Source organism: Plectrocnemia conspersa, unplaced genomic scaffold, assembly GCF_051122295.1.
Source record: "Plectrocnemia conspersa isolate PC_06_02 unplaced genomic scaffold, ASM5112229v1 ptg000011l, whole genome shotgun sequence".
Taxonomy (NCBI): Eukaryota; Metazoa; Arthropoda; class Insecta; order Trichoptera; family Polycentropodidae; genus Plectrocnemia; species Plectrocnemia conspersa.
In genome coordinates this window covers 26,755,915-26,783,238 of record NW_028277175.1, presented here as the reverse complement: position 1 = coordinate 26,783,238, position 27,324 = coordinate 26,755,915, and the positions used below count along the sequence as shown (strand labels likewise).

Genomic DNA, 27,324 nt, shown 5'->3' with positions numbered 1-27,324 from the left:
ATATTATAAAATTATGAATTTTCCCCAATATTCAAGTAAATACACAATACAAAAAAATGTATAAAAATTATATTTAATTTTTATCTTAAAATACATTTTTAAAATAAATTTATAATGTAATTTATACTACAGTTTCGTTAAAACTAATACATCATTGCGCTATAGGATCGATCATGGGTTTATCGTTATCCTTTTCGCCATCGTAAAATTCATTTTTACACTCGACCATCTTGTCCGCCTCCTCTTGACTAATTCTAATATCTGGATCTGGCTCATCATTCTTAATTTTGTAATCTTCGGGAAAGGCGTCATCTGAAAATAATTATAAATTATCAATAAAACACACTCATAATAAACAAATATAAAATAAACGGTAAATATATCAACCTGGCGTTTCGTGCATTTGTACAGATGGAGCGTGTTGACACATTTTGAGATTATCATAAACGTGTTTGGTAATTGTCTCCAAGTACTGCTTACTATTGGCGTTATCTTGTCTATATAGACATTCAACATATTAATTTTATAATTTATTGTGTATACATTCGATGCAGAATTTTGATAAATACCTTGTACTAATATCGGGATGTAATGTAAAATCAGGAGCGAAATATTCTAAATATTCAGTATAAGGCAATTCATTGGAAATATTCTCATCAACCAGCAATGAAGTTTCATACGTCCAACATCTAGCTACATTTCTTAATGTATAACTAAAAAAATTGAATTAATACAATGTAATACATAATAGAAATGATTACAATTTTAAAGAAACTCACCCGCCACCACCGACAACCAAAATCGGTACTCCTAATTCTTTAACAAATCTAACACACTCTCCATGACCTCGCGTCGATAACGAGAAACACCCTAATCTATCACCAGCTAGAGAATCAGCTCCACATTGTAGTACTATTGCAGTCGGTTTATAAAATTCCATTACATTCGATATGACCGGTTTAAATACCTATAAGAGCAATATGTTTAGTAGTAGTAATTAAATAATACACTTATATGTATACTCACTTGAACATAACTCTGATCGTCAATTCCTTCTTTCAGTGGAACATTCACTGAATAATATCGACCGCATTCAGCTCCAATCTCATACATATCACCAGTTCCGGGGAAGAAATAATTACCGTATTTATGAAAGCTGACGGTCATAACTCTGTCAGTTAAATAAAACGCTTCTTGAACGCCATCACCGTGATGGACGTCTATGTCTATGTATAATACTCTCGGATGATATTTAAGTAATTCTAATATACTAATGACAATATCATTAACGTAACAAAAACCTGAAAGAAAAATTGTAGGTAATGAGTGTTCTTTATTTGCTGACAATACATAAACCCTTTCATTACCGAAACTTTTAATATAGCGATGTATCGTACCATAAAAATTTTTTTGAAGGAAATACTACACAGCACTTTAAATAAACATCTAATTTATTTTTCAATAATGAGGTCGACGATTCTCAATAAAGCAGTAAAATTCGATATATAATATTAGGTAAAGAGAAGAGTAATGTCGTTTTTTTGTGTTGTTTTTAAGTCAGTTTTTCACTGGTAGAATCAGATCTGCGCATAACCATCAAGGAATTATTTGAAAAGATTGGCTGTCCCTGGTGGACGGTAAAAGATCATTTGCAATGGCTCGGCAAAAAAACATGGGCTTTGGGTTTTACAGTCTATCGCCGCCGGCTTTGAATTAACATGACAATTTATTCTTTGCTGCTAAGCAGGTAAGAAACCGATGCATTTTTGAGATAATTTGTTATTGTAGACGAAAAATAGATCCTTTATAGCAATCCACATAAAAATCTAGTGGCTTTCTCCAGGCCAAACGCCATCTTTGACCTTAAAAAGATTTGTGTTTAAATATAATGGTGTTACTCATTATGAATTATTAAAACCTGGCCAGACTTGTGCTCAATGGGAGATTAACGGCGTTATTATTAAAAAATGATCAGTCCTAGATAATCAACAGCGAAAATTACACAGGACTAAATAAAGAAAATGGATCTAGAACTTTTACCACATCCACCTTATTCTACTGACATAGCATCATCAGATTATCATTTATTCCAGTCTATGGAACATTCACTTTAAAAAGAAAATTTCGATTCAACAGATAATGTTCGAAAACATCTATTCCTTTTTTAAATCAAAACCACAAGAATTTTACAAAAGAGGCATCGAAAAATTATCCAAGTTGTGGCAAAATATCATAAATTTTTTTCTCATTAAAAAAAACAACATTTCTTTTTGCTTTATCTAATATAAAATTTCGGCAACCAAAGGGTAAATATAATGTATGAGTGATAACAAACAGTATAATGCAGCATTTCAAAGTGTGTTCTGCTGAAGTCTGGGTTTCTGTGTTATAAAATTGAAGGTTTCAAAAAAACTTTTTGTGTAACGAATTTTTAACTATCGGATATTAATGATTAACAAGAATTGAGAGTACAAAATAAAAATAAATTATGCGATGCAGTTTTTAATTAATAAATTAGCTTTTTTTATGAGAGCATCCAAAAATTTCACACTACTTGACCAAATGACTAAAATAAACGTTGGTTTTTTAGAAATTACCTAAAAATTTTTAGGTTTACGAGAAAACAAAATCCCACTGCACTGTCTAAATAAAACACATGTTTTTCTTGGCATAAAATAAGACAGAGGCACTATTGATGGGTTGACTTAGCCTTATTCTAAATTTAAATTTTAATATTACACATCTCCTTGATCTAGATATCAAATAATAGTGTGCGGAAGCATAATTGTATAAGTAAAAGTTTACTAGTAGATAAGCAAATAGTTACAATTATTTGTATAGGAATTCTATGACTAAATTTTATTGTGAAATGCGAGTTAAAGCCTGAGTCATGGAAAAGTTGTAACAAATATAAATTATATAGATCTAACCGAGATGAATTTCTAATTGGGAATAATTTTTAAATATGCAAAAGTACATATCTATAATATATTAAAGAACCTATAAACCTGTAAAAAAAATAGAAGATTGTTGATAGATTTAAAATAATCATACATAAAACTACGAATATGAAAACAATTTTTATAATAAATAGCTAACTAAAATAAAACTACAAAATAAGTAATTTCATATATAAAAATAATAACTACTTGATCTCAAAAGCCTGCCAGCGGCAGTTTTGCCCCATGATTTATGAATTCGCACTTCCCACTCTACATATTACGATTTGCACACATAAATTCACACCTCGCACTAACATAAGCTTCTCGTTAATTATTTTTATTAATTTGATCTTATTTGTGAAATTTAGGCGTTTTAAGAAATCAAAAATATTTAACAAATAAAAGTCAATGTCTGTCATTGTGTTTCGTATTTTTTGGAATATTATAAAATAAATAAAAAAAGTATTATTTACTCAATCTAACATCATTCTTGCAATTCATGTCTCATTATAGATTTTTATTAATCCAGAGGTCTTTGAAGATAAAATAAGCCCACTTTTATTATTTTTGAATACTAAAATAATAAAAATATATTTTCCCGAAAAAAAATCGTTAGTTTTATGAAGAGTTAGACTAATATTTAGTCAATATATGAATGGAAAAAAAAGTATTGCAGCAAAATATATAAGTTAGGAAAATCAAACAGTCATTGTTTATGAATTAAAAAAATATTGTTTATGTTGGTTTTGCTAAAGACGACAAAGACTATACCAATAAAGTTGTCCATAAACTCTCCATCTTTTGGAGAATAGAATATGAAAATTGAGGTAATAGGAAACAATCTGTATAATATTCTCAATAAAATAAACTAAATAGAAGTGAATCCATATGGATATGTGTCGAAAATATAATGTCGATCGTCGATGGCTATTGAGGATATTTTTTTGACAGAGTTTGAACAGAAACTAAATATCACAATGAGAAAATCAATATTGTCATTTATGTAACGCCATCGGAAAAGAAAGTCTGTAGACAAAAAATTACCAGAGGCTTCGAATTTCTTGGCGTGATGCAGACCACCGGACCAATTGATGGCGATGTCGCAGTGGTTATTGTTTAACTTCATAGCGCCTTCCAGCGACGCTCCCGTATACATTGAACAAAAATCGAACAGGCCTTCGAAGACGGGACAATCGTCTCCTACGTTGAAGTGAGTCAAGTACTTGGTAAAATCTGCAACACGACCAAAATTCAAGAGAAAAAAGGAAATAATGACGAATGTATTGGTTCTTACTTTGAATGTTCTGCGGCGTGACTCTCTGCAGAAACTCGATGTACTCTTCGCTGTGGAAGCGCTGCATGTCGTGCGAAGTGGCCCTGTACGGCCTGTATATTTGCATGCGGTTGTGTAGGCCATAGTTGAGCACCAGGCTGTGGATTACGGCCAGACGGTGCGGCTTCATGGGGTGGCCGGGCCCATAGTGGAAGTTGCCCACGTCCGCATTGTAAAAGTAAGAGACGCGGGAGTTGGACATTGGAGACGGATCAGAAGAACGAGTCGTGCAAGTATTCCTTCCAAACGTAAACGAGCGCTAGCGCCGCGGCCGTGACCAACAATCTCTTTGTCAGCTCGAAGTCGCCAAGCATACTGGCTGCGCGGGCTACTCGCTGTAATCGCAGCTTTCACCGCCTATACGCCTAAACGCCGGCGAACGCGAGCGCTCCATGCCGGTTGACGTTTGTGCGTTGACGCTTGCGACCCTAACGTCAAATTTATCGACCATTGTCGGATCGTTTTCTTTTTTATTTTAATTTTTATTTTAAATACAAACTTAATAACACCATAATAATTATTATTCATTTCACAATCAATATTTGTCTGTAAAATACAATAAAAAAACTACAGTGATGATAATATTAATAATAATAATAAGGGTTACCAGACATTTCACCACAATCCATAAAAACATAATTAATCAATCTTAAATATAATTATAAAATACATTTATGAGGGTCGGTTTAGATTTGTTATGGCCAAAAATGGTTGGCACTTAGGTAGCACTGGCGTGACAAATATCTCTCTACACGGCCAATCTTCCGGGCGTTCGGACGCATCGTCTCACGTCCGCCCTTTTACAATGTAAGCATCTCATATCTTCAATAAAAATACTACTGCAGCGGCTCAATCTGTGTATAACTGCCACCCGACACCATCACCGTCCCTAAACATTATTTGTAAATAAATAAATAGTTTAACCTTAAAATAAGTTAACCAGCGTTAATATATTGTAATTATTAAAAAGGGTCATGTGGTGAAATATCTGATCACCATTAATAAGATAGGTGAGGGAAAACGATCTATTGTGTCTCCCAAAAATACGACCCACTCAGCAAATAAGCTCTAGCGCATTTTTTTTAGGATGTTTAAGTAGAATTTGTTTAAAAAATAAACTTTCAAGTTAAGCATTGTTTAGTTTATGTTATATTCCCTCTCCCGCACGAAACGTCATTTGGGAAGAAGGGGCAGATGAAGGCGTTTAATGAAATACTATAAATCTCATTGAAATCGAAATTTTACAAAAAAACGACCACTGACTGGCCAACTTTTGCCCCTCTTCCTGGAAAATGCAGAAATTCTCGAGTATCCTAAAAAAATCTATCATGAAAATAGTATTTTCAGTGTCATCACATCGGAATACATTTTCACATAGATATATATGTATATTTACAAGTGAAAATTTAATTTATCTGGCAAGCGCTAGTAAAATTATATGATTTCAACTTTTCCATATGTGGTAATATTTACATACTTGTCATTATTTATTTACATTGCATGTATAAAAATTACAGTAAATGTGTATTTTTCAGTAAAGATATATTTTCACTAGTAAAGTCTAAATACATTTTTACCAGTAGATAAGTAGATAACTACTACCTATAATATAATTTAGCTATTTAAAAATATAATTAGGTGCTACTCTAAAATATCAATGAAAGTATTTGATAGTTTCGAAACGTCCATTTGCTGTTCAAACCCAAACTCAGTGCTATAGCTAGGGTAGTTTGCGCCCGGTGGCAAAAATGCTATTTTGCCCCCCCCCCCCCCTTATTTTTTTTTACAATTTTCGAATACGTCCATTCTTTTTAAGAATCTCAAATGTCATTGATATATATTTTCACGGCAGCAAAAATACCGGTTATACCGGTATTGAAAATCTTGGTTTTATTGTAATCCCGATTCTTATGTGATTGTTTGGCGTCTGTTTCGCGCTCACTACTGATTATACAGTGTGAATCATGTCCAAGTGGTTATTTAATTAAATCGTGGCTCAGAAAGTTCAAGAAGACCGATTTGATCATAGAGTAACGAAATAAATAGAGGCGACGACGCGTACTAAAAAATCGTGCAAAGAAAAATCTAATAAGCTAGTCTCTCGGTCGGTAGAAAAATCAATTTATTACGAAAATTAAATCATGTTAAGTTAATTTCAATAAAACGTGAAAAAATAATACATGCATTAAGGCAGAAACTTTATCGTAGAAACCAACAAAATAGTAGCATTATATTTTCTCTATCCAACCATATTAATAGAACAACAGATAGGCATAGAATTACTGAAGTCAAAGATACTGATGACAATTTACCAATTTAAATTTATTACTAGATTTTTTACCTGCAAATTTTCACGAAATTGTGGCATGTAGTAAAACGTTTATCTAAAAAATTGTTTGTGTAATTTGCGTAGATTCTCTTTTTGGTTATAATAATAATAGTTTTATAAATCTTAAAAATCCGGGAGGCTTGTTTAAAATGTGAAACATTAATAAGATATTTACTTAATCAAAATTGCTAACTAATTATTTAACCTTTTTATATCATTTACAGTAACTTTCTATAACGGCGTTAATGCATTTTAAATTAAAATGTGTGTTTAGAAGCCCTGATTATCAGCTATTCAGGTGTAACAGTTATATCAGGTACATTAGATTGCAAATAATACAGCGCCGGCTGACCAAGCGCAGTCTCTCCATTGACTCGAGACGAAAAGCATCTTTGAAGAACAGTTAAGATGAAGATCATATGCCTGTTTCCGTTCTTATTCTTCTCCGTTCTGGGTGCTCCTATCATTACGTATGATCAGAGGCAAGATGGAGAGTTGAACGTGTTGGGAGAGCTGAAGAACATCGTAATCGTAGCTCTTGTGCCTAAGATAGACGGCACTGTTCCCTCTCTGCTGGTAAACGCTGTGTCTAAGGCGGTCGAGTCCAGGAAGGATTTGAAGAACTTCATCGGACATAGGCAGAACATTGAATCCGAGGCTATCAGTGATGACCTAGACTTGCGGGTTGAAGAAACGTTCGTGGAGCCCAAGACGCCGTACCGGGTGGAGATCGGTCAAGCCAAATCGAGCATCTCAAAGCTGTACCCGATCGAGTTCAAATCTGAGGCACCGAAATCCCAAGGCAAGTCAGATCACGTCGAAAGTCCCGTTCCTGACGTTGTTCCTGTCAAGGATAATAAGTATGTCATAATAACTGAAGAAGACGGCAAGAAAGAAATCGACATCATTGGCGTGCCGGCATAATTATTTATTTATTTATTTGATGTATTCGTAATTTATATAAAATAAAAAAATATTTATTAAAATTGTGACTATGTTTAATTTGTGATTATTAGGGTCTTTATAAACAATTAAATTTTTAGGCTTTTTTATAATCAATTAAATTTTTTGCTGTTGTTCTTATTAAATCTTTAATGGTTTAGATTTCACTATAATTATTGATCAATGGTTTCATAATAAGTACAATAAATGCACTTAATTAGCAATTAAGAATTACTTTCTTGAAAAATACTAGAATTTTACTGAATGAGTTATACAATTAATATGAAAAATATCAATGACCACATAAATACATTAACAAAATCGTGTCAACTAAATAAAATTTATAATTGATATTTATATTTCAAAATGTAGTGGTATTTAATTATTAACATTGTATATTACTAAAAGGGTTAAACAATTATTATTACTATAAGACATAGACTATGATTTTTTGGTTTTCTTTACAATTAATAGCATTACATGCAAATTAATCAAAGAGAATATTAATACGCAATTTTTTTAGCAATCTATTGCGCTGTGAAACATATTAAAAATAAATATGAATTTAGAATAAATATTGCAACTCAAGTTTAAACAGTGAAATCTCTTTGTAACGAATGCCAAAATAACGAAATTCCCAGTATAACGAATCGTTAATTTGTCCCCGAAAAATGTTCATACAAAATGTTTTCATTGTAAATTTAAGAATGACGTTACAACTAGACACTTTTTTAATAAATTTTATTGTGTTCATTACAGTATTCTTAAAAATGGACAAAAATATGTCAATCTTGTAAGAGGTTATTTTGATGCTGTAGTATTATTGTAATTAAAAATAAAATAAAAATATTATATATCATCTTCCATACGTTAAATATAATTTTTTTTCAGTATAACGAAATATTTTCTTTGGTCCCGTGAGATTCGCTATACTGAAATTTCATTATATTTCGAATCCTGGTTTTTTTTATTTACATATAATTTTTTTTAATTATGAAGCTTGGTCCTGTTTGTAAAAAGCAGCTTTTGTAAAAAATAATGCACATAGTAAGTGGTGAAAGAACACATAATTAAAATTTTTAAAGTTCTAATAATTATTTTACATACATCTGATAAAACAGAAAAAGCTTTTTCAGCGACTGTTTGATTCATAAAATTGCTTTGTTTAAATTTATATGTTAAAAGTAACCTTTAACATATAAATTGAAGTTACGTCATGTTATGTCATAACATGACAATGACTTTAACTTAAAAGCATTGTCATGTTATGTTCCTTAAAAACATATTTGTTAAACACATTTTATATTATGTTATTTCTTGAGAGTCATAAAATAACAAATTCAGGGAGCCACAAAATGTCACTGATCTAATTTTTTAGTCCGACTATACTAAGTAATAAGTACTCGACGTATCACTGTGTGAGCTTAAATAAATATTTGATTTAAAATATACAAAGAAAATTTTTCACATATCTCTATAAAAGGGAGTACGCGTTGTATATAGTGCCTCATTGCTAAAAGCGCTGGAATTCAATTAATTGCATTCTTGGCGTAGCGTCTATTCAATAAAGTACTAATTTAAGTTATTGAGAGGTAGCGTCAACAATTCGTCGTTGGAACAATTCGGTGGAACGTAGGTGCCCCAAAGAGTCGCGATTGCGCCCCTTTTTCTTACCTGTCGCGGCCAGAACGTCATTGCCAGACACATGGATGTTTTCAATGAAAGCTACGAGGAGCTGTAACAATTTAATTGGAATGGTGCACATATATTTTAGATGTGCTACACAATCATTTTAAAAGTATTTATTAGTATAATTTAATATTTCGTGTGCATATAAAAATAATATATGTATATAAGTGCATGTTTGAATTTATGTGTACCGTTGTGTATTAAATGTTGAATATAACTATTTTGTATAAATTAGGGTGGTTTGATTTCGGTCGATGGTTAAGTAAAAAAAAAATTGTGTCATGGCAAAAAATTGTCTCGCTTTCATCCTTGGTTGTAACTGTAAGATTTTTAACTAGGTAAGGATGGAACATGTCAATAGTTTATATGTTTGATGTCTAATAAAATTATTTTAAAAATTGTACTGAAATATAATATTATCAAAATTTCTATGATTATATTTTTGTACATACTTTTCTTATTATTTTCGTGTAACGTCAATATTATAATATTGACAATAATTGTCAGCGAGTTCCGTCATAATTGATACTGAGCATATAAGTATGGGGTTAAAGAATCAATGAAACGACCGAATCGATAACAAAAAATAGTTTATTAAAGTAATATGAAAATATAATAAATAACAGCGATTTAACAATTCTTAATCAATGATTTCTGTTTTTCTTCAACAGTGGCACCAAGAAGTTGGCCAACCTGCGCCTGAATCTATAACGTAAAAATGATCGATTAAGAAGTGATTAATAACATTGAAAAAATTGTGATTTACGATTTTTTTGTGGCTTTTTCAGGCACTGCTATCGGCACGTCTGACGGTTTGATGCCTTCATCGGTCTTTTGTGTGGTTGTGGAAGGTTTCGGTTCTCCGAAAGCAGCAATGTCAGTTTCGTTCAGTTCTAAGAGTTCCAAGATTTCGGATATGTCCGACGAAGCCACTGCGTTCAGGAACGGCTCGGCTGGAGCTACAGCGAGCAGTACTCCGTCGATGTTCACTCTGTAGTTTTCGGTACCGTTTTGCCTCTGGTCATAGTGGACTTGTTCTTCTTCCTTGCCGATATCTCTCAACGTGAAAGCAGTCGTCGAGGCGATCGCCGCGATGAAGATAAAGAGTAGATGGTTCATTTTAGCTCGAAGTGCGGCCGCTCTTGGTGTCAGTGTCAAGAGCACTGAGGTGCAAGGTTTGCAAGATGACTTTAAGAGCAGCTGTTTAAACCGGATCGGGAGCTTTCTTGTCTCCCTCGTATTTTTGTTGCCGGTTCGTGACGAACGGTACTTTGGCAGTTTCTAGGTCAACATATTACGGGTGACCAGAGGCTCTCGACCGTTGGTAAACTAGTTGGCAAAGTTCAGGCATCGTCCGTTAAGGTCCGGATGAATCAGACTACTGCACAACGATTATACTAGCAGTAAATGATCGATAAATGTCAAGTACTCAACAGTTAACAACCTTCTAACATTTGTACGGTTATATACTTCAATTATTAAAATCTAGATCTTGCTTCCCTGAATGTTTGATTTAAATTAAGCGACAGTTTTAGGATCCTTTGGCAAATTATTAAGTATGCACTGGATCCGGATATTAAGTCATCTGCGTTGGATATTAATATGCATACATCAAAAATCACTAAAATACTATTCAAACAGATTGTGGCGCATTGGGGTAACCTGTTAGGCCACGACGGTCTTAATTTAATCTAAAAAAAAAAATATACACTGCACAAGACACAATCGAGGAATATATAAATTATTATATTATATCCGTAATTGAACAAACTAATCCCATAAATAATTAAATATCGCGTTAAAGTAAAAAAATACCAACCAGGAAAAAGCTGAAATGCTGGCCAGCGCTTTTTTGACATCAACGTAAAATCACTTACAAACGCATAAAAATGTCACATGTGTGATTTCCAAAATAATCAATTAATGTAGTAAATCCGTTAATTTTAGATGTATTTAAAAATCTCATGGACTTAAAAAAATAGACAAACTTTTATTGTGTTTAAATACTTCTCAAAAATATTCAATACGTGCTTATTAAAAAACATGAGAAAGAAGCCTGTTGTCTTCGCTTGGTTTAAATATTTCAAAGCATGTTAATTGTCGAAGCAATGATGTAAAATTTTAGCTAGAGGCCTGCCTTATTCATTCTACATACTACTGATATTTGTATGTATAAAAAACTGACTTAGTAATGTTCGCTGACGGCAAAGTTGTCAATTAAAACATATTTTATAGGATGAAATATTAATGAATAGTAATAACAGAGAACTTTTTTCTTTGCATTTTGCATCAGTGAATTGCGTTAAATAGAAGGCGATCATCAAATACCTGGATATACACAAGACTAAGCTTAAATGTACTAAATATATTGCAGAAGTTTAAATGGTATTCTGTTACATTTATTATAAACATTACACATATTATTTTGGCAATAATAACATGGGCTTGCTCGAGGTGGAGTACCTTTCTTTTATGGGGTATATTTTACTAAGCCTCAAGTCATTCATAATAAAGCAATATTAATAATATAGAACACACTTTCGTATACAAACCTTAAAAAGTAGATTCCGAATACCATAAATTAGAGAACATTATCATAGTCATACCAAAATATATATTTTTTGCAAAATTTGCTCTGACAAAGTATTTCATATTTAATTGCAGGTTTAATATTTATGATTATAAAATATGATATCAAGTTTGAAGAGGTCTTCTGAAAAAAGGGTATTTTAATCACAACAAAAGTTGCATTCAGTAGTTTATTTTTGTTATCGAATGAATCTTAGGTCCAGTGCTGTAATCAATTTTTCTCAAAGAAATTTTCTGTTTTCATTAAAGTAGCTATATATTATAATTATAACCATTTTTAAAAGTATAATAGAAAAAATAACATTTTTTATTTTAAAACCTACAAAAAATAATTATTTAATTCAAAATGCTGATAATTTTACATAATATTGCGCCATCAATTTGCGTGTATGAAGCAATACAAAACCAGTCCTCTCTCAAAGTGTCTCTTACATTATCGGATATAATATTAAAGATAAAATAACTTGATTTATATATATATATGCACTTTATATATATTTATATATACATATTTAAATATACACTTTATATATATATTTATATATACTTGCAGGGCCGGCCCTAGGTTATTTGGAGCCCCAGGCAAACACTAAATTTGCCCCCCCCCCCTATTAATACTTTAATAACTCATTATATGAGCTCAAAAATATAATTCAAATAAAAGTAATCTAATATTATATTTGACACGATATTCTTTTTTGCGATTGTTGGTATTTAAGAATTTGTAGTTTTTTGTCGCGATTTTTTACGCGTGAAATAATCTAAAGAGTAGTGTGTACCAAAAGAACTAATTTCCTCGGTGAAACTCACAATGAGAAATGGCAAATGCCAAGTGATAGTACAAAATGATCTATCAAAGCTTTTGCGAACACTCAACAGTCTACGACATGGCGATGTTCTAGCGTGCAATTTGTTCAACATTGCCCTGTAAAAAGTAATCTAAGATGCCAAACTGGATATAACCGGCAGGGTGTATAATAAATCGATGCAAATCTTCGCCTGCACTGATGACATAGTTAGAATGGCGAGATCAAAACAGGCACTAATAAAAGCATTTGACGCCATTGAATCATCAGCCAGGAAAATGAGGTTGAAGATCAATAAAACAAAATACATGTCGGTTGTGCCTAGTTTGAAGAGCCAGTATCAACATATGTCATTGCGTTATCGACCATCTTTTTTATTTTATATGAATTATTTAAATTATATTTTATGATTACTCATTGTAAGCTCTTAAACTTAAAGAATAACATTATACACGCATTCGATAGTGATCCTTGTGTATTTTGTTTATTTATGTACATAGTAACCATTTTCTAAGATTCGCGCGTCTCCAAGGAAATTTAAAATAATTAAATTCTTTTTTCTGATTGGTCGAACCCGTTGGGAACTACGGTTATGCAATTATAGGCTTTATGTATATGTAAATAGATACTATTATTTCATAGCAGGTATAGCGTAAAACGAGCTTTTAACAAAAAAAAAACAAAAGAGAACAAAATATATAATATATAATAATAAATAAATTATTAGCTCCACTACCTCCTCACCTATTCTATACTCCTGGTAGATTATGACAAAAAACCCGTACGAAAAACGGTAGTTTGAAGCGTTTTTTCTTTCTGAATATGCTGTGACGCGACTCTTGAGGAGCATAATTTGCAATCCAAGCATAATTTGCAGAAATTGAAAAAAATAGTATTCCTAATAATTAAAATATTAAATTAATTGTCAGCTACCTTCTTACTCATATGCACTCCTGGTAGATTATGACAAAAAACCCGTACAAAAACCGTTTCGCGTGTCACAAAATGGTAGTTTGAGGCGATAATTTTTTAGCACATGCTTCGACGCTACTTTTGTGATTGCAGGAATTAAGAAAAAACACTTTTTACAATAATTAAAACAATAAATTAATTGTCTGCTTCATGGAACGTGTTGCCATTCGCCGCCGTCACGTCAGTGCTACCAGAGTGCCACCTAATTTTTGGCATAATGAATGAATAGATCTTCACAATAAAATATTTAATTTATCATAAAATCAATTAAACTTAAAAGTAATATTTTAAGTTGAAAGTTAAGGTAAACAGCAACGTGCTACTGCAATAGGTGAAGACAAGAAACAAAAAATATTGTAGTAAAATAAACTTGTAATAACAGGATGAATAAGAGCAATTATAATTAATACAGTTTGGATCTATCATGAGCAGCGTTTTAGTGTTCTAAAACATTTTTTATGTCTATTATATTTAATTTACATTATTGCATAAAAAAAGTAGTGAGTTTAAAAATATTAAAATGTCTTTAATCAAATTATAAATGGTAGCGTTTCTCAGAAAAATCTCATAGTATTTTATTATTATTATTTTTTACTTTAACTGTATTTTGGATTTATTTCTGGATTTATACATCATTTATTTTTCTAGTCTTGTCTGTATCAATGTTTTTCAGTATGTCTTTGTTAAAAACTTATTATGATTTGTCACTATATGTATAATTCATATTATTTTAGCAAGGAGATCAAGAGACGAGTAGTGTCAGCAAATAAATACTATTTCAGCCTAATAAAACAAATCAAATCGCGGACACTATCTCGTCGTACAAAAATATTGCTCTACAGAACACAGATCAGACCAATTCTGACATACGATTCAGAGAGCTGGACACTTACCACTTACCAGGACCGACGAAAAGCTGCTTGACATATTTGAGAGAAAAGTGCTTCGCAGGATATATGGCGCTATATACGAGAGCAACGAGTGGCGTATACGAAACAATCGGAAGCTCTACAACCTCTTCCAAGAAGAGAGTGTCTCCACTTTCATCAGAATTGGAAGACACCAGGAAGGAAGTTGGAAGAAAAATATGCTTGTAGCCGGTGTATGTTCGGATTATACGCAGTTTAAAAATGGAATAGCAAACCTAACTTAACCGGCGAACGGTTGATGATGCTCGATTTATATAAAGTTAAAAAATATGGAACAGTGTACTTAGCCAATCAATGACCATTATATATGAAGTTTAGTCGTTTAATCGCCGTCGGTGTTCCCCTCTCCAAACTGTTGGTCTTTCAACATCCCGACTTGGCGGCTTTCACCCTCTTGAATTCGCATCAAATAAAAATAATATATGCATGTTTTTATTGCTTTACAACAAATCGCTTAATAATATCAGATTATATTATTTAACAATATTGTTTGACAATTTTAAGTGAATACTACGTCTTTATCTGGTATCACGTCGCCCCACAAGTCTAGCGCCCCAGGCGATCGCCTGTACTGCCTGCCTCTCGGGCCGGCCCTGTATACTTGACTCCTCTTCTATTTCAGGTTAATGAAAGAATGTATCTCTTGTAAATATAAATTGTGAAATCTCAGTATAGCGAAGCTCACGGGACCGAAGAAAAATTTCGTTATATTGAATGTCCATTTTTAAGGATACTGTAATGAACACAATAAAATTTGTTAGAAAAGAGCAACACCTTAAATGTCGCTTGTGAATACATCCGACACACGCCAAGTCAAGGACCAAGTGAATTCGGAGAAATATTATGTTGTATTAGTTGTAACGTCATTCTTATATTCCGATCAAAATATTTCTTTATACTGAGATCAGTATTCGTTACAATGAAAACTATTGTATGAAAGTTTTTCAGGGACAAATTGAAGATTCGTTGTACTTGGAATTTCGTTATTTCTGTATTCGTTACAAAGAGATTTCACTGTATTTTGTTTTTTTCCAATGTTTTATTTTTCGATTTTTTCTAGCAATGGTTCTATAATCGACGGATTTATATGGTTGTTGATTTTTATAATTTGATTCAATGCTATTTTTTTTATTTTCATATTTCATATATCGCATAGTTTCACTAATAATATTCAAACAATTCTAATCATTGACGATTTTAGTCTTATAGTGTGAAATTAAATTATCTAATATTAATATTCTAAAATGTACGAAGCACGTTGACTAATATTGATTCTAATTTTATCGTCATTCTTATTTGATAAATATTTTCTATTTTTTAATAAATAGTAATAAAATAGTTCAATGAGTTATGTAGAGGGTTTCAACAATAACTATAAAAAATCTGAACGGTAATGTCTATCTAAATCTAGCAACACAATAAGTGTACTATAATTACACACACTTTCGGAAGCTTTAAAACTAGTTTAGAAATACACTAATGGACTTAAATTGAATAAGCATTGTTTGAATTATCTTTCGTAATTATTGTACAGCCCCCTTGAAACCAAGTTTCACTAAAGGTGATGATTGTAGGTGGAACTAAATTTGATCAAGTTTCATCGAAGGACCATGAAAAAGATGTAACATTACGTTAAATCACCAATCACTCAATGGACGATAATCCTGAATCACTTCAAACTTACTCTTAGACGCGAATCACATTTGTCAATTCGACACCATTGCTCCAATACTTACATTTTGATAAATTATCTGAGTGAAAGTCACACCGAGCTTGAAAATTCTTGAGTGTATGGATTTGTTGGGAAAAGATAAATAAAATTAAAAAAATATTATAATCCAGTAATGCAAGTTTATTTTATAACATAGTCATGTCAATTAATATTCACACGTCATTATGAATAATGTCTAAAATCGACTATTATAAACAATAATAATAAAATAAAAACTCAATATTGTTGAGCCACATATGCATTTTTCATACAAATCAAATTATTGCCGCATACAATCAAAATATCAATCTTATAACATAACACAGTACAATTACTAAACGGAAATAATATAAAAATATAGTAATGTGAAACATTTAAAGAACGAGTGGGTATATTATATTCAATAAGGCACTTACGTTAATAATATAGAAACTTAATATTAAAACAGATCAGTCTTACTAACATAGTCGATTGATATATAATTTACACTGTAAGATCAAGTTTCTATTTTTGACTCGCATATATCGCTTAAAATTGAAACATTAATACTGTTGGTAGTTTCCAATATCGAGTATATTGCTGTTTTCTATCATATAACTAAGTAATTACAAACTTTCAACTTACACTTATAAATAGGATTAACAAATATTTATACATTTTAACTCATTTATGATTATGAAATTATATCAATTACATATAACATTATTAATTAATCACATATTTCTTAATTTTAACATTCAAAATTAACTCAATGTTTTATAAAAATATCAAGAAGTATAAATTCAAAGAACATGCTTTATAACATAATTACATAACATAATCAATATCAGTAAAATAACATAATTGTTACATTTTATATGTATAAAGGTAAATAAATATTGAACTATAGGTTGGTGTGTTAGGTAAGGTTTATTATTGAAGGCTTTTGCATTAAAAATTCTCATATTTAGTCATTTATTTATGATCAACTTCACATTTTTGTGACAACTGAATATTTCCATAGCCATGAAACCGAATCCTGTTACTGAATCAGTTCCTGGAACCAATGTATTCCGTTAAAACAGGATTGGGTGTATACTTTTCCAAAATATAAATTAATTTAATTTGCATAAAAATGTAATGATTTTCATGTATATTAATTTAATCTGATTGCTTACAATGTCTAATTTTTCCATTTTGACAAAAAATTTGTTCTCAATACAGAATTTAACCCTTAAATGCATTCTGTTGCATATCTGTAACAATTTGTTTAAGCGCTTATAACTCAGTATACATGCAATAAATGAACTCCAATGCATATTGTTGCGTAAGTGTAACAATACGCCGAGCCATCGTGTTTTTAAATTATTCGGGTAGATGTCTCTGTATGCATGAAATTGACATTTTAAAAAAAATCGTTGGGTGCAGATGTGTCAAATTTCTGAGAGTTTCAACATTTATTTTCATTGGTGCTACTGGATATAAAACGAAATAAAATAAAATTATATACTCCATAAAGGTGAGTCTACCATTGTTTATTAATTTTTGATTTATATTTTTTGTAATAATTGCAAAAAGTAAACAAAACATGCAGTTGTAGAAATGCAACAACATGCAGTTATGTTATTTGTAGGTTATGTAGTATGTAGTGTTTCATATTTTAAATATTATAATTTATTCTTGCTATTTATATTGTATTTCTTCTTATTTTTATTTAGGATGACTAATATAAACCCTGCTATGGCTGATGATGACTTAGAAGAATATTTGAACAACCACGTGGGCGATGGATATGACTCGGAAGATGGATTAGAAAAACAAGAAGATTATTTCGAGGTCGATTCTAACCTGACAATGAGAAAGCAATATGAAGATGTAGAAATTGAAATGATTGATATTGATACTGATGCAGATCCGCCAATTATTATGGAAATTGATCCAGGCGGTCAGGAGAGCTCTTCAGTATTGGACATGATTTCAACGGTGGGTGCTGATCCAATACTCCCTACAACAGGTGGAGTGAGAAGAGACGCTCTTCGAAAATTAATTTGGAAAAGAAAGAACTTGGCCCTAAATGATTTACAAGTTAAATTTAGAGGATTTTTAATGGATTTTTTTCATTTTTTTTCACTAGTGATTTGATAGATAAAATTGTACATGAGACTAACCTTTACTCAGTACAAAAAGATATTAATAACCCCGTAAATGTTACAGCACTCGAGATTAGAAAATATTTTGGAATTCTTATATTTATGTCGGTTTACAACTATCCAAATGTTCGATCATATTGGTCTAAAAAATATGGATTTCAACAAATTCGGGATGCAATGACAGTGAACCGTTTTGAAAAAATTCGCCAATATTTGCATTTCAATAATAATAACACACATTTACCAACTAATGATCCAAATCATGACCGTTTTCATAAAATCAGGCCACTGATAGATTCTTTGAATAACAAATTTGGAGACGTTCCTCTTGAACAAAGGTTATCAATTGATGATTGATTCAATAAAATATTACTGCAGCGACTCAATCTCTGTCTAATTGCCACCCATCACCATCCCGTCGACAAACTGTTGACCACAGGTAAGTCTTTGACAAGAAAAGCGATCAAAGTCTCCATCTCCACCTCCGCATTAGAGCCTCCTCAGCCCTCACACCAGCACCATCTCAATGACAAACAAGCTGTCAATGGCGGAATTGGAGGCCTATTTACCTCTGGCCTCTGACTCAGAAGACGAAAATTCGCAGAGTGCAGCTGCAGAATTCAAAGCGTGCCAAGGAGTGAAAGCACTAACTCTGTATCATTCTCAGAGTCAAGAAGTAGCATCTAAACCAAGCTCTGTGAAGATGGCATCTACTTCAGATACTAGAAAAACACCGAAGAAACCAGCTGGCATTAAGAAGAAGGTCCCCACTAGGCACTCCACCAGAGCACATCATGTTCCTGAAATCCCTGGTTCTTTATTCACCACTCTCACAGTCTCAGCCACCGGATACTCAATCCCAGAAGAAATCCTGGTTTTTAGCAGAAACAAGACAGCCGTACCACCCCATATAATAGCACAGGTTCATCAACAATGGACATCTGATTGGTTGGCTGGGTTACAAAATCTACCATTGGATGTCCCCTTAATACTATTTCTAGATGTTTTATCAACAATTCTAGATCCTTATGCTAGGAGCAACGCATTAATAAAATTAAAACACAATTACCTCATGGCAAGACTAACCTCCCAACTTAAATCAGGGGCCTCTACAGAGAATACCATTGCAGAAATCCAAGATATAAAACGCGATCCATCCTTCTTAGGTGACTACTTGAGCTCCATGATTGCTGACCATCCCACTTCTGAGACCAGTGTTACGTGAGCCTGTGTGAGGCCGTTACATCAAAGCCTTTAGCAAAGGAAACACGCGAATTCAGTTAACAGGGCGTACATTCCAGAGGAGCGATAGCGCTGCACACGAGTTTGGCGACCGATGGGCCCTTACTGCTGATTTGCACGCGAGTCCCGACGAAGGCGCCAAAGCCCGCGCATGCGCATCTCAATATTCGCCCCTCGGATTGCAACTATATTAACAAAGTAAGTGAAAATACTATTGATAATTTTCAAATCGAAACGTTCGAATCTAGTACAGACATAAATTCCAATATCAAATTTGATGACCCAGCAACGTGGCCTATTCCCCTTAACCTGTTAACCGCTAACAACACACCGGTGGGTCGCCTGCTTACTTACCGCACACGCTAACGACACACCGGTGTGCAACGATGATTTCTCCATCGGGTAGATAAGTTTTAAACCTCAAATATATAATATAAATGTGTCATCTAATTTTAAAAGTTTTCATACATAAATTCAAAGAAAATCGTATAGATGGCATCAGGGTTGTCAAAATAATTATTTAGGTAAATTATTATACAAGATGTAAGCAATTTTACATGTTTAAGTTCAACTAGGAGTCAGTTGTGGGATAAATTAAAGCATTGGAATATCTCATTAGATATTTCCTCTTCCCATTCCCTTCTTCATCGAAGGGATTCTGAAATTAAAATATTCTCAGATATATTACGTGTTGTTTTTGCTCTTAGGTAGGCACACATGTTTATCATTTATGTTTTCAAGATGTTCCAATATACAGAATGATTTTTTTTTCTAATTTTGACCTCAGTCTATCGGCGAATTTGTTCAGATCGGCATCGGTTTATTGTGATCGTGACATATTTTCGGAAATTTTGCTAAAAATCTGTGATAAAATATTTCTAAATTTTTGAGAATTATATTTTCTAATAATCCCAAAATGGATAGTGACAATAGTGATAATTTATTACAAGACACATATACAGATGAGGAATATCTCATTTCCGATTTGGAAGATAATGTAATTTTTGATTTGGATGAAAATTATGAAGATTTGGAAGAAGATGATGGTGAAGGTTTTATATCTCAAATATCCACTGGCGATGTTTTTACTTGGAAAGAAGATGAATTTAGTCCAACAATTTATGCATTCGACGATAATCTATCTGGATGTAAAATGAATAATATAAACGAAGATAACAAGGAAGCAGATTTTTTTAAATATTTCGTGGACGAAGAAATTATAACTCACTTGGTTACAAAAACTAACCAAAGATATGCAAAAATTGCAGAAAATCAAAGCAATTTATCCATGCGCTTAAAGCGGTGGGTTGACACAGATAATGATGAAATTCATGTTTTTTTGGCATTGCTTTTGCTGCTGCCACTAAATTCAAGAAACTCCCTCGATTGTCATTGGTCCACCGATCCATTACTATATTCGCCCATTTTTTCTGACACAATGCCACGAGATCGCTTTCTATTACTCTTACGAATATTATATTTCACTGATGAAGAAGAACGTCATGTTGAGTCCGGCTTACGAAAATAAAGCCAATTTTAAATATGTTTCGACGAAAATTTTCAACAGGATTTGTTCCATATCAAAAAATTTGTATAGATGAAAGCCTTCTATTATTTAAAGGTCGACTAATTTTTCGACAATTTATTCCATCCAAAGCGAGTCGTTTTGGGATAAAGCTATTCGTTTTATGTGATTGCAAAACAGGCTATATTTTGGATGTAATTGTCTACACTGGAGCGACAACAGAATATGAGACCGTAACGGATATGGGGGTAGGAGCAACCGTTGTCATGTCACTTCTTTCATCAAAATATTTAAATATAGGCCATACAGTTTATCTTGATAATTGGTACACGAGTCCAAAATTATTTCAAGCGCTTCATGACAAAAAAACTAATGCCGTTGGTACAGTGCGTAGAAATCGCACTGGAATGCCAAAATTTGCGAAAAAATTAAAACGTGGCGAATCAATAGCACTTCACACAGATACCATTATGGCACAAACTTGGAGAGATAAAAGAGACGTTACTATGCTTTCCACTATTCACACCGCCGAGTTTATTGAGACAGGAAAAACAAACTATAAAACCGGAGAAGCTATAACTAAACCAAGTGCTGCAAATGACTACAGTAAGAATATGGGAAAAGTTGATAGGAGTGATATGATGATATCGTTTGTAAAATCGACCAGAAAGACCATGAAATGGTATAAAAAATTGTTTAGGCACCCGATTGATTTGTCAATGTTCAATGCCCATGCCATGTACATGAATAAAACTGGAAAACGCGTATCTCTCGGAGAATTTGCTCTAAAAGTCATACAGCAATTATTAGATCAGCATAAACAGCCCCAATCTCGTAAGCGGAAGTCTGTCTCTCTACATGCTCGTATAGGGGCTAATACCCATTCTATGGGTTTTTTGCCAACTACTTCCTCAGAGCCGTCTACCAGCACGAGAAACATAAATAGAAGACGATGTGTCGTGTGTGCAAAAGCCAAAAAAAGAACGGCTACTAAATTTTACTGCAAACAATGTAATGTGCCAATCTGTGCAGTGCCATGTTATGAAATATATCACACAAAAGTAAATTTTTAATATTTATGTGTGGTGTAATTGTACAAACGTACATAAAAAAACAATGTTATTTGTGTTGAAAAAAAATTAATAATAATAATAAATATAAAAATAATAATAATAAAATAATCCTTTGAGGCTTTTTGTAGTTACTGTCGCTATATAATGTGAATTTTTTATTTGAGTTATAATAATAATTCTAAAATTTTATTATAAATAAAATGTGTGTGTCAACCCTAGCGCCAGATTCGTAAACATGTGCTAGAAGCCTCGAGTTAAGGTCTTTTGAATAGGATTTTGTTTATTCAGGATCGGGAACATCTGGAACACATAACTTGTAAGTAAATTCTAGTTTTGACAATATTTTTGCATTCCGAAATTTCTTAGTGTACAGGGTATTATAGTATAAATTACTTATAGCGGTTAACAGGTTAAATCATCTATTCGAGATAGTATCCTATCGTCAAATTTATCCGCAACAGTTAATCATGATATTATATATCAGAGAGATGAAGAAAATCGTTCATTCACAAATAGTATGTATTACCGCAAGTCAAGTAATGGAGAAGCTTACCTTAGAAGGTGGCTATTTTACTCAATAAAATCCAATATGGTTTTCTGTATTTGTTGTAAATTATTCTGTTTTTCTAAATCCTCGTTAGGATATAAAGGATGTTGTAAGTGGAAAAATATTCATAGTTATTTAAATTCTCACGAAAATTCTTCTGAACATAAAAAGGCGTTCATAAATTAGGTTCCGTTCCGTTAGTGGGAGAGTTCCGGGAGGAACTCTCCCCCTTCAAGGAGCCTTCCACATCCAGGAGGAGTCCGGAGTCAAGATCGGTCATTCGTCTTCACTTCGTTAACCAGCCACGAGCAAATATTGTAGCAACGACTGATTTCAAACGACAATTCTCGCCTATATTAATAATCCCATTTATAACAATGGTTCGAATGTGAAAGTGAAAAATAAAGGCGTTCAATCGCGTATTCGAGTTGAAAATCCGCGAGCATTTTTTGTTCCGTGTGGTGTCATTCTCTCAATTTAGTCATTTGTGATTCAGTCGTGTCTTGTGTAGAATCAGTTACTTTTTTTGGAATCATAAATAGGCTTTACACGTTATTTTCAGCATCAACTGCAAGGTGGAAAATTTTATCATAAAAACTAACATATTTTACTTTAAAACCACTTTGTGAAAGTTGAATCGAATGTATTAAACCGAAAAAAAAATCAAATAATTGAAGTACACGACGCCCTGACTACACTTAGTGATAATTCATTAGATCCCGTAATGAAACACGAAGCTTTAACGTTATCCGAACAGCTTTGTGATTTGTCATTTCTCACAATCCTCATAACTTGGTATGACATTTTGAAATGTATCAATTTAATTAATTTTAAAAATCGTGTACGGAATATTTAACAGATTATCGTGTAAATGGATTTGATAAGGCTAAATATGAAGGAATATAATTAGCAAAACTATTGGAAATAGAACCAATCTTTACTAAAAAAAGAACTCGTCGGAAAAAAACGATTGTTTGATTATGAATGCGCGGATGAAAGTAGCAATAACTCGGAAGAAAACTTTAAAAACAAGACTTATTGGAATAAAGTAAAATTAATAATTCATTACATTTTCAAAGATACTCCAATAGAAGTTAAAATTTGTCATAATGAAATAATTATTCCAAAGGATGAACAGATAAAAAAAAATTATCAAAGAATATCACGATAATCCAACTTCAGGACATCCAGGCTTTCACAGAACGTTAAATAAAATTAAAATGAAATACAAGTGGAAAAATATGAAAATGGACATAAAGAACTATATAAAAAATTGTCAATCATGTCAAAAGAATAAAACTAATCGAAAAAATAACAAACGACCGTTAGAAATCAGCATCACTTCGGAAGTTGCATTTGAGAAAATCGCTTTAGATATTGTAGGACCATGAAAGTAAAAAACAATCGCAAATGTTTCTGTAAATCAATTTATTTGTCGTTACGGAATACCGAAAAGTATACTCACAGATCAGGGAGCAGATTTCACTTCGAAATTATTACAAGACGTTTCTAAATTATTTAAAATCAAACAGGTTCAGACTACAGTCTATCACCCTCAATCGAACGGAGCTTTAGAAAGGAGTCATGCAACATTAGCCGATTACCTAAAACATTATATTAATAATAACCAATCTGATTGGGACGAATATGTTGATATGGCTATGTTTTCGTATAATACGACACCTCATACAGCGACGAAGTTAGCACCTTTCGAATTAATTTATGGGAAACAAGCTGAATTACCAACAGCTATAATTAAAGAACCAGAATTCAAGTACACATATTGAGATTACCTCGATAATTTGAAATTAAAATTGAATAGAAGTTTTACTTAAGCTCGTGAAAATTTGATGGAAAAGAAGGAAATTACAAAGAAAATCCATGATAGAAATTCAAAGGATATTCTAAATTATAAAATAACGATCTAGTATATCTTAGAAATCCAAATAGTAGAAAACTTAGTTCAAATTACATAGGACCTTATAAAATAATTAAAATAACCTCTCCAGTTAACGTAACTCTAAAATTAAAGAATAGAAATGTCAAAGTCAACACGGATCGAATAAAACCTGCTATCATTGCAGATTCGTCATAACTTGGCTTTCACAATGGTTTACCGTAGCAGACCCAAACGTCAACGTTTCAAGACCAGGAAGATTCCCAGGAATATACTTTGATCAAATTGGTGAAGTTCGATTTTATGACTGTGAGTGGAATCTAACCGTATATTTAGATACCGATAATATTTTAAATAATATTTTATCTACATATTTTAAAAAGATGGACGATACTAGCAAATCGGTAATTATTGATAACATAATAATATAGACAAAATATTTATATATTAAATAATGTGTATTTTTAGGTAGTAGAGCCCGTTATGAAACAGGTTGCCGAGGCGACAAAGTTATCAATCAAACGGGTACAAAAAATCATTCGGGAATTTAAAAATAACAGAATACGGATGGCCATAGCTTCTCCGAAGAAAACAAGGGTTTGCAGTAAAAAAATTGTAGTAGATGACTTTGACAAATCGGTGATTAGAAAATGTTTACACAATTTCCACTTAACACATAAACAATTACCAACCGTAAACAAAATTTACCCAGTTGTTAAGGAATCAATATCATTTATAGGATCGGAAAAGACATTGGGTAGAATAATTGTTAATGATCTAGGATTTAAATGGGCAAAAACGCGTGACAATTACCCATATTTAAAAGAAAAGAGAGATGTTGTATACAAAAGGATTGTATTTTTAAAAAATATTGCACGATACAGACAAGAAGGAAGAGTTATTGTATACATTGACGAAACATATATTCACACCACACACGTTTCATCCATGGCTTGGAGCGATTCATCGGACAGTGGTATTCGAAAGCCCGTATCAAAAGGTTCTCGTTTTATTATTGTACACGCTGGCAGTGAGGCAGGATTTATACCGAACGCTTGTTTGATATATAAGTCACATCAAAAGACGGGAGACTACCATGACGACATGAACTTTAAAAATTATAAAAAATGGTTAACCGAGATGCTAATTCCAAATCTAGAGCCCAGATCAAATAAACCCGTCTCCAACATCAAACACAAAAAAGGCTGAAATGATAGAGTGGCTTTCGAGAAAAGGTATATCCTTTTCACAAAATATGTTGAAGGTCGAATTGTATAAATTGGTATGTATTCATAAGTCTAAATTTAAAGAATTCGCAATAGATGCCATGTTTCACGAATTTGGTCACGATGTATTAAGGCGCCACCATATCACCCCGATCTCAACCCCATAGAAAAAATTTGGTCTTTTATTAAAGGCTATGTGGGCTCTAGAAATGTCGAGATGACAATAGATTCAGTAAAAAAACTAGTGGAAGAAAAAATAAATATCATAACTGCCTACTACATAAAAAATAAATATCATATCGTAACTGATACTTACACTTTAGCGATAATTCGACGTACAATCCGGAAACTCACCCCAACCCAAAACTAAACAAAATCTGGACTTTACATGAAAAACTACAAGAGAGGTTTTGCAAAAATTATTCTCTAGATAGAGATATAACTGTCGATGAAAGCCTCCTCTTGTATAAAGGCAGGTTGGGGTGGAAACAGTGCATATTATCTAAAAGGGCTCGTTTCGGGATATGTTTGGAAAACAATTATTTATACTGGAAAAGAGACCTCCTATGACGAAAATTTTCAGGAACACCCAACAACAGAAAAAGTAGTTTTGTCTTTGATGAAACCTGTTAGACAAAGGTTACTGTCTAACAACTGATAATTATTATACTTCACCAAATTTGGCAGAATTTTTAATTGGAAGATCTACAGATTTATATGGCACGGTACAAAAAAAGCGAATCGGCATGCCTCCAGATCTGAAAACAAAACAAATAGCTAGGGGTAAAACTGTTTCATATAGAAAGGGGAAATGCTGGTTTTGATGTGGAAGGACAAAAAAGACGTCGCATTGTTATCAACAATCCACACTAGCAACATGGCGGAAACAATAAAGAGAAATGTTACGAAATTGAAACCCAAAGATGTTGAGGATTACAACGATACAATGAGTGGAGTTGATCGTATGGACCAACACCTTTCCAATTACCCCATCCCGAGGAAAAGGGGTAAAAAATATTATAAAAAAATATTCTTCCACTTGTTGGAATTCCTATATTTTATATAAAAAATCTGGAGGACAAGCAAGTAACTTATTATATCGTTTGGACGTCATAGAAAAAACTGTCGATAAGTAAAAGAGGGGTAAAACTCAACATATGGAAATATGTTGAGTTTTACCCCTCGTGGAAGACCACCTGCTGCAACTCACCTTCCTCGTTTGACCAAAAGGCATTTTATAGAAAATATACCGCCTACTGAAAATCAACCACATCGGAGAAGATATTGTCATCTGTGTTAAAAAAAAAGGATGCATATGGCCATAAAATTCGAAAGATGACAACAAACATGTGTCGACCTTGCAACCTCACGCTTTGCACGCCCTGTTTCCTGATTTATCACACAGTACCATAGGTCAGTTTTTGTTCTTTTTAATAAATTATT

At 32.4% G+C, this 27,324-nt stretch overlaps 4 protein-coding genes across 7 annotated transcripts in view; 1 reads left to right on the top strand and 3 right to left on the bottom strand.

The window, feature by feature from the left end:
* Positions 1-53: 53 nt before the first annotated feature.
* HDAC3 (histone deacetylase 3) lies at positions 54-4,705 on the bottom strand. Of its 2 annotated transcripts, none has more exons than XM_088197428.1 (7): positions 4,237-4,705; positions 3,987-4,175; positions 1,027-1,301; positions 780-967; positions 570-713; positions 388-497; positions 54-312 (listed from the first exon to the last, which is right to left on the bottom strand). In XM_088197428.1, exons 1-7 carry the CDS (start codon positions 4,475-4,477, stop codon positions 152-154), a joined length of 1,308 nt encoding a protein of 435 aa, XP_088053554.1. In that variant the 5' UTR covers positions 4,478-4,705; the 3' UTR covers positions 54-151. The 2 variants fall into 2 exon arrangements, with proteins under 2 accessions (XP_088053554.1, XP_088053553.1); XM_088197427.1 differs by having other exon boundaries at positions 3,987-4,187; positions 4,237-4,624.
* Positions 4,706-7,317: 2,612 nt separating this feature from the next.
* Positions 7,318-27,324, bottom strand: part of LOC148230110 (uncharacterized) — a 74,720-nt gene continuing 54,713 nt past the window's right edge. The window contains exon 7 of one of the 3 annotated variants that reach the window (XM_088197432.1): positions 7,318-7,448. The gene's annotated coding sequence lies outside the window, so the exon portion shown is untranslated. Of the gene's footprint in view, positions 7,449-22,370; positions 22,512-25,494; positions 25,765-27,324 lie in introns of those variants that run through there. The other 2 variants (XM_088197429.1, XM_088197430.1) reach the window with 2 other exon arrangements.
* LOC148230116 (uncharacterized) lies at positions 9,809-10,724 on the bottom strand. The gene is made up of 2 exons (XM_088198311.1): positions 10,002-10,724; positions 9,809-9,940 (listed from the first exon to the last, which is right to left on the bottom strand). Exons 1-2 carry the CDS (start codon positions 10,352-10,354, stop codon positions 9,880-9,882), a joined length of 414 nt encoding a protein of 137 aa, XP_088054437.1. The 5' UTR covers positions 10,355-10,724; the 3' UTR covers positions 9,809-9,879.
* On the top strand, positions 23,121-27,140 carry LOC148230115 (uncharacterized). Its single transcript, XM_088197441.1, has one exon. The coding sequence runs from the start codon at positions 25,139-25,141 to the stop codon at positions 25,862-25,864; it is 726 nt and encodes a 241-aa protein (XP_088053567.1). The 5' UTR covers positions 23,121-25,138; the 3' UTR covers positions 25,865-27,140.

Excerpts from the sequence above, each read along its gene's own strand:
- HDAC3 (XM_088197427.1), bottom strand. The coding sequence starts at position 4,477 with ATGTCCAACTCCCGCGTCTCTTACTTTTACAATGCGGACGTGGGCAAC. Across the intron at positions 968-1,026 it reads ACGATCAGAGTTATGTTCAA|GTATTTAAACCGGTCATATC; the intron begins GTGAGTATACAT and ends TTGCTCTTATAG. Across the intron at positions 498-569 it reads CATCCCGATATTAGTACAAG|ACAAGATAACGCCAATAGTA; the intron begins GTATTTATCAAA and ends ATGTCTATATAG.
- LOC148230116 (XM_088198311.1), bottom strand. The coding sequence starts at position 10,354 with ATGAACCATCTACTCTTTATCTTCATCGCGGCGATCGCCTCGACGACT. Across the intron at positions 9,941-10,001 it reads GAAAAAGCCACAAAAAAATC|ATTCAGGCGCAGGTTGGCCA; the intron begins GTAAATCACAAT and ends TTTACGTTATAG.
- LOC148230115 (XM_088197441.1), top strand. The coding sequence starts at position 25,139 with ATGAAACAGGTTGCCGAGGCGACAAAGTTATCAATCAAACGGGTACAA.